Genomic DNA, 7,742 nt, shown 5'->3' with positions numbered 1-7,742 from the left:
GAGAGCATTTGGAATTAAAAAAATGATTCTTAGATTGAAAGCCTTGTTAGGGTTTGTCAAAGGGAGATAGGGTTTGTCAAAGGGATATAAAACCAGTATCAATCTTCAAAATTGAAAAGAAACCTATTATTTCTACTAATTTAACAAAAAAATTAGAAAAAAGGAAATCAAAATGGGAGAAGAGTTACCTGAGGGAGGACTGCTCACATTGAACCACTATCTGATTGTTTCTCATCTCAAGTTCCTACCTCAATCGAAAGCAAGAGAAGGCCTTGTTAGGGTTTGTCAAAAGGAGATAGGGTTGGTGAGGATAGAAGCATGAAAAAGAGGGACATAAGGTTGGGAGGAAATGGGAAGAAGAATGAGAAAAGAGGAAAGTGCTTCAGACGTGAGAAAGAAATGAGGGTAAAATTGGAAATTTTGACCTAATTTTTCACCTACCCATTCGCTGAATCATTATTCCTTGGGGAGACCACCGAATTGTAAGCAACACTTTTGCCTTGAATAATCCCGTATGGAATAGGGCTGTAATAGCTCATTACAACCAACCAAACAATGGCTTAGTGATGGTCCCACTGAATTCAGCTGTAATGTATTAGTATTACAGCCAACCAAACATGTTGTAAAACTTTAGACTTGGATGGGTGGACATTACCTTAAGCCCGCTTGGATTTTTTTTTAAGGGAAAAAGATAAAGAATCACCCTCATCAATCTTGTTGCAACCGACCAATGTTGTCCCAAGAAGATTCTTCTTCAATCGTTTTCCATACATTTTTTGCGATTTTTCTAAAAATCCTCCGCACCCACCTTGATTTTTAATAAAATCACTTAGGAAATTACCTTCCAAACTCATTTCCTCTATAATCTTCACCAATTTTTAGATTGAGTTTGATATTTCTTGAGAGAGAAAATGAAAGGTAGTGAGAAAAAGCTTCAAAATACTAGGTAATGAAAATGTCTACCTCTCCTAACATGGTATTTGAGTTCAAAGATTATGAGAAAGATTAGATTTTGATATTTTGATATATTTTGGTGTATAGAAAATGACAATTTTGAGAATGAGATTTCCAATCTTAGTTGAGAATAGGTTGAAGTTTTGATCTACCGCAATTCATTATAGCAAATTAAACATTTATCTATACTTAATAAGCTTGTTAGAAAGCAATTTAGTAGTGTTTTTACTTATTTTTCGTCTTTACTACTTAAATAATAAAATGAGTAATTTAAGTGTTTTAAATGACCTTGTAGGCCAAACTAGGCCTAAGGGTAGTCTAACATGTTAGGTGAGTGTGCAGGACATCAATTTAGTGCAGAAAGACAATAAACTGCTCTTGATATTGCAACACGGCACTTGGGTGTCGCAACACAACATCCAAAATACATTAAGGAGATCACTGCCAAGGATGTCACAACATAGACAAGAGGGTGTCACGACATAGCCCGGGAGACATGCCCAAGGAAGTAAACTGCCATTAGTGTCGCGACATAGGCTTGAGGGTGTCATGACACCGACGCGACGTGGCCACTTAAAAGAGAAAGGGTGTTTTCATCCATACAACACAATTTAATTATGTTAGTTAGCCATTTTAGGTCAAAATGAGGCTGCTAACGTAAGGCCCTAGTTTGTCGAAACATTGGCAAACTTTCACTGGCGAGGCTAAAACTTTCAGACCCTATCTCAGGATGTTACATAAATAGTCTGTCATCTATTCAGGATTTAGGTATGTCACACTATGAATGTTACGAGCAAATAGATCCATAAACATATTTGGGATCTATACTACTTGAGTCTAGTCCGATGTACTCTCAGTCCAGTCAGTCACATCTATGTCTTTTATTTTCTGAGAGTCACCTGCTCTAGTACCCCAAACAAAGCATCTCCCTAATTGGACCTTATAGATGACATATTAGTCTTTCAATCAGTTTTCTCATTTTCGATTAAACTAAAAACATGTTTAGGTTCATCTACTAATACAAGTTGTATTTCTGTATTACGATCTGACCACGTAATATCGCTAAATATTAGTTAAACAATAGACAACCAGGGAGCAATATTTTCTTCCATTTTGCTTTGCATGAAAAAATCATGTGAGGACAATATATAAAGTATTAATGTAATTCATGAATAGTTTTATTAACCAATCTATTCGAAAAATTACAAGTGTACTTAAATGAAAATGTTACACTTAAGGCACTAGATCCAGCAATTTTCATCACTTCAAGGCATTCCTTCCCTATTTCCTACACTCAATTAAGCACAAATTTAAGCCCAATCAAATCACATTTATTCAAATGCTAAAATTCATATTAAAATGAATACCAAACCTACATCATAACTTAAATGAGTAAAACATAAAAATAAATATTCTAACTAATTTACTTTAAAATAAGAAAAATACAAGTGTAAAGGACTACAACAAATGTCACAAATATATCCTTATCAACTACTAGAAAGATGTGTTTTCCAGTGTTGTATTTTTTTATAAGTTTCCTTTGAAGGTACTTAACCATATAAGAAATTATTTGGTGGGAAACCTGACTATAAGTTATTGAGAATATTTGGCTATCAACATTTTCCAAATTTGAGACCATATAATCAAAATAAGCTATAATTGTTATTTGTTGCTTGTACTTTTCTAGGATATTCTTCAAAGGATTAAGTTTACTAGTGTCTCAATCCCACTAGAAGGGTCTATATTTTCAAGGCTTGTCAACTTTGAAGAAAGAATCTTCCTATATGCAATTTGCATAATTGAATCACTCTGGCTCTCTTAACAGAAAGAGTATTGCATCCTCATAGTAATTTTCAATGGTAACTCTTATTGTCTCCAAAGTGCTCATATAGACTTGATGCTTTTAAGTATGTCCAAATGAGTGATTTGTAGTCATCATGGAAGCCCTTTTCACTTTAACCTAGCAATGATAGAGTTACAACTTCAAGTCAGTTGGCATTAAGTAGATCATTTTTGGGTGGTAGTGCTTCTATTTCAAATTCTAAGGTTAATTTACAGATGTAACATAGTAAATCTAGTACTATCTCCCCCATCATCACATAGACTTTTGGTAGTAAATACTCATCCCATGTTGACTAGAGGGGAAGTAGGGATTTCCAAGCCAAAGGTTTTTCATGTTATATCTAAGTTTAAACCTTTCGACATTCATCAATCCATGCAGTTAGGAAATTGGAAGCAAGTTGTTCAAAGTGAGCTAAATGCTTTGATTACAATTAGAAGTTGGTCCCTTCAACCATTGTTTTATAATAGGAAACCTATAAGGTGTAATTGGTTGTTCAAATTAAAGAGAAATCCAAATGGGTCTGTAGTACGATACAATACTTGGCTTGTAGCCAAAGGCTATTCACATATTGTTTGTTATGACTATAACGAGGATTTTAGCCTGGTAGTCAATTTAATCGTTATCCCCCAGAAGCACCTTTGAATTGATTGACAAGAACGCCCCACTTGTTAACCTTTATACTAGGCTCCAACTATCACATCCCATATAAGGTGACCAAAAGCATGTCTCACCCTACCTAGGCTTATAGTGACAAACCACTTGGCCACTTGCCTATAACCCTCCTATGAGAACTCAACATTTAGCACCTCAAGATTGGGGCTAAGGGTATATAAGGCCCAAAGCTTGGAGCTAGGGGTAGGCCCTCTTTCTCTCCTCCTTCTTCCGACTATCCCCTCTCGTCTTTTTATCTCCCTTCTCCAACCACCTTGGAATGGAATCTCTCTATCTTGTAGAAAACAAGGTGAACTACGCATCCCCGCCATCTTTTCCACCTTACCCGATAAACCAATAAAAATTTTATGTAGTGAATGTGAACTCACTCCTACCATAAATTTTTATTTCATTCATAAGAATTTATTTGATTATTTTAAAATTTTTAAGCCTCAAGTATTTTTAAGATTTCTTTTTTACTCATACTCAGGTGACCCGAAAGAATGTAGGGTGTTATAAGTTAATTTTGTTCCATTTGCTGAACAAATAGCCAATTTGCTAACCAAGCCATTTACACATGTTGTAATCTCTCCACTTAAGAATAAGCTTTAGTTTCTTTTTTTTAATGAGCTTCAAACAATATACCAAGAAGATGTGAAGTTGAAGAAAATGTTAAAGTGATGTAAGTCATGAGTTAAAATATGACTAACTCAGGTATAATACTTCTAGTAGTAAGTTAATTAGCTAAGATGTTTAGCTCATTTGGTTGTAACCAACATTAATATAACTTGGTCCAATATAAAGTCATTTCATCACTATAGTAGTTTTGGTTGACCAGAAATCAAAGATTAATTTTCTAGATTATTGTTTCTTCTCTAAACCTCCTTTCATCATATTTCACTTTCCTTTTTGAACTTTCAGTAGATTCATAAACACCAACGTAAGTGATATTCATTAGACCAAGAGCAGCCCCTCTAATAAAAGCTTTCGCGATTGGTTGACCCAAATGAATATTCAAAGTACATAAGCAATCGACCTTACATGTAAAGGATTTTTTACTCATGCCTCAAAATTTCCCTACCAAGTTACATAAACAAATTTCCGAAAGTCCACAAAAAAAGTATTGCTAATTACTCGAAGTAAATAGAAAAAATATTTTACTAAAGATGTTCATTACTCTCAAAGTCAAGCGCAATAGCGGTACCAAACCAAGTACCACGAGTAGTGATTCCGGAGCTAATCCTTGGATAAACTTTAGAATCTTAAGGACACAATGCCTTTTAAATCCTCTTCACCATTATCTTATAACATTTTAATAGCTCCCAATCATTAAGTATTTAATTTAAGCCTTCTTCAAACAAAATTTTAATACCCTTCAAGCTTTTAAAATTTTATTTCTGCCAAAAATAAATGCCAACCGAAAGACTTGATAGCAATGCAAAATCTTTATCATTATACACTAGTGGTTTAGTTGACAATGATGAGAAATAATTCAATATACATATTACTGAAAATTGATATTTAGAAGTTGATGATTGTTTTGAAAATGACCTTTTAAATATTTGAAAGGAATGTTATTTAAAAGTTTGCTTTGAAATAAGCGTAGGAAAACATGCAGTACTCTGATGATCCAAGTAATATAGCACGGGAAATGCCCATATGGCTAAAATGGGCTATAACTTCGTTTCCCAGAGATAAGAGATGCTTATAATTTCACCATCAATTTGGATTAAGATGCGAAAGGAGAAGCTCTGATTATCAATAATCCAGATAACAAGCAGAGGTTTATGAATTGAGTCAAGCAGGCTTTAATTTTACAGAGTCAATGCATCAGATGCTCCCTGATCGTGCAATGCAATGCAATTAAATTAATCTTTTTAAGTAACGTGACAAAGAAGTGATTAGAATAGAATTTCCAGCCAATTACAGTTCTTCTTTCACATGCTCTTCGTTTTTCTTGGATTGGCGAAGTTTCTCAGCGACCACTTCGATCGGCGGATCTCCTGCTCTTCTATAAACTTTATCCCCAATCTTGATTTCGTAGGCCTCGTCCTGGCTCAGTATGAACTCCTTCAACTGTAATTCCAAAACATAGCGATTACCTGTGAATTTCCTATGACTTAAAGAAGGGACAATATTGGTAGCTGAACAAGGAAATCTAATGTTTACCTCTAATACTTTGTGCCCATCTTCCACGTTGAACATGATTGTGCCTAAATCAATGCCCATGAATTTCACCCCAAGCGCTCCCGTTCTCAAAAGTTGGGTCCATTTCAGAGCAATTTCAGCTACCATGTTCTGAATCCAAAAAAAAAAATGCCCATCAATTACCCAATCAATGAGTGAGACGGAAACAGATCCTCGAAGAATTGAAAAAGAAAAGAAACAAAAATGAAAACCTTATCCCGGGGAATGCCCAAGCGGAGCTTAACGAAGCCAAAAGCAGGGCCGGTATGGCGCTTCATGATTTCCTCCTGAATCTGGGAAAGCTCCATCTTATCGAAATCGGAAGGGGGGGGATCGAATTCTTGAGAAGTTTTCTTCTTACCCCATTCTTTCCAGGCTTCGTCTTCTTCATCGTCAACGACGTCGTCCAGATCGTCGGTAATGTGAATCTTTCGCTTGCCTCCCTCCACTGCATTTGGGGATAAAAGAAGCGGCAATATCATCAGCAGCAAAATAAGAATAGACTGATAACTCTTCATTTTCTTTTTCTTGGCGTGGAAAGGAAAGGTTGGAGCAGCGAAGGAATATAGATTTTGGATCTTTAATATGATGGCCATGGTTTCTATCAAGTTTTGCGTGGCCTAATTAAATTATTGTAGTTTCTTTTTAATCTATACAGGTGTTTATTTTAGGTATAATATTAATATATTTTATATTTATGATTTTTAAATTTTATTCAATTCTATTTATATTTATAATTAATTAATTTAAGTTTATACTATTTTTAAAAATTTTAAATATATATTTATATTATTTTTAATTTAATATTTAATAATTTAATATATTATTATTTATTAACTTTTTATATATAGTCACATTAATAATTTTAATGTTTATATCATAGAATTAGTATTATATATTATTATAGATTTAATTTTTATGTATTACAAATTATATAATATATATAAAAAAAACATAACATAAAACATTATTAACTTAAAACGTGTCGGGTTCGAGCCTTGAATGTTCAAATTCAAATTCGGCTCATATTTTAAATGGGTCTATTTTTTTGTCTAAATACATTTTTTGGGTTAATATTTTTTTTCAAATTTCGGACAGACTTCGAGTTTGAACAGATAACTCAACCCATAAACAAGTCTAAACTATTATTATTCAATTATTAATTATCTGTAAACTTAATCAAATTAATCTGTAAAATTAGAGTTTTAAATTAAAATTTTTGAGATTTTGTCCTTCATATTCTGATTAATATTAATTAATTGAATGCTTGTAAGATTATAAAAAAATTTTACTCTTACTTCATAGTAGTAATCTATCTATTTTTAATTTTTAAGACATCGCTTTTCAATAAATTCCAGGTAGTGAACAAATAAATAATAAGGCTGTTTTAGTTAAGCCATACTCTTTTGCGGGGCTCATAACCTGTTGACGTATGGAAGACAAAATTTGTGACTTGATAAGAATGGTGTGAGGCCCAAGCCCGTTTAAGATTTTAATTTTTTAGTATCAAAATTTTAAAACCGCAAGATTTGTCTGGAAAATCAGACTGTATATAAATAAATATTCCCGAGTTGCTCTGCTATACTCTCCCAAAAGGAAGATTAACACTAACCTACTATCACTATTTCTAATAAAAATCATTACATTTTTTGCTATATCAAAATTTCCATTTTCCTATTCAAGTGTTCTAATAAAGGAAGATTTTCATTTTTGCTATTTCAATAAATTGTATCAAAATTTCTAACCTATTCAAGTGTTCTAATAAAGGAAGATTTTCATTTTTGCTATTTCAATAAATTGTATCAAAATTTCTAACTCAACACTAAAATTTATGATGGATACCAAAATTTCTCATGGAAGATGTTAATTATTAGGGCATCCGTCAAAATTTTGATATTTTGTTACAGAAATTTTGAAAAGTTTATTGGTCCACACACACTGCTGGAAAAGAAAAATTTTGGTATTTGGTTATAAATTTTGGCACCTATTAGATTTTTCAATATTTGTTAAAATTTTGGTATTTGATTACAAATTTTGATATTCATTAAAATTTTGGTCTCATGTTAGAAATATTGGTATGGTGTTAAGAATTTTGGTACAATCTGTT

General features: G+C 32.8%; 1 protein-coding gene across 1 annotated transcript; it reads right to left on the bottom strand.

The window, feature by feature from the left end:
* Positions 1-5,171: 5,171 nt before the first annotated feature.
* Positions 5,172-6,259, bottom strand: LOC105796964 (uncharacterized). Its single transcript, XM_012626841.2, has 3 exons — positions 5,848-6,259; positions 5,618-5,746; positions 5,172-5,524 (listed from the first exon to the last, which is right to left on the bottom strand). The coding sequence occupies exons 1-3, from the start codon at positions 6,229-6,231 to the stop codon at positions 5,372-5,374; spliced, it is 666 nt and encodes a 221-aa protein (XP_012482295.1). The 5' UTR covers positions 6,232-6,259; the 3' UTR covers positions 5,172-5,371.
* Positions 6,260-7,742: the final 1,483 nt, after the last annotated feature.

Source organism: Gossypium raimondii, chromosome 7 (genome assembly GCF_025698545.1).
Source record: "Gossypium raimondii isolate GPD5lz chromosome 7, ASM2569854v1, whole genome shotgun sequence".
Lineage (NCBI taxonomy): Eukaryota > Viridiplantae > Streptophyta > Magnoliopsida > Malvales > Malvaceae > Gossypium > Gossypium raimondii.
This window is presented reverse-complemented; position numbering and strand designations above follow the sequence as displayed.

Bases quoted from the DNA above. Each gene is read 5' to 3' on its own strand.
- LOC105796964 (XM_012626841.2), bottom strand. From the start codon at position 6,231: ATGGCCATCATATTAAAGATCCAAAATCTATATTCCTTCGCTGCTCCA. The intron at 5,747-5,847 runs GTTTTCATTTTT...TTTTGGATTCAG, and splicing joins TGGGCATTCCCCGGGATAAG to AACATGGTAGCTGAAATTGC. The intron at 5,525-5,617 runs GTAAACATTAGA...TTGGAATTACAG, and splicing joins ATGGGCACAAAGTATTAGAG to TTGAAGGAGTTCATACTGAG.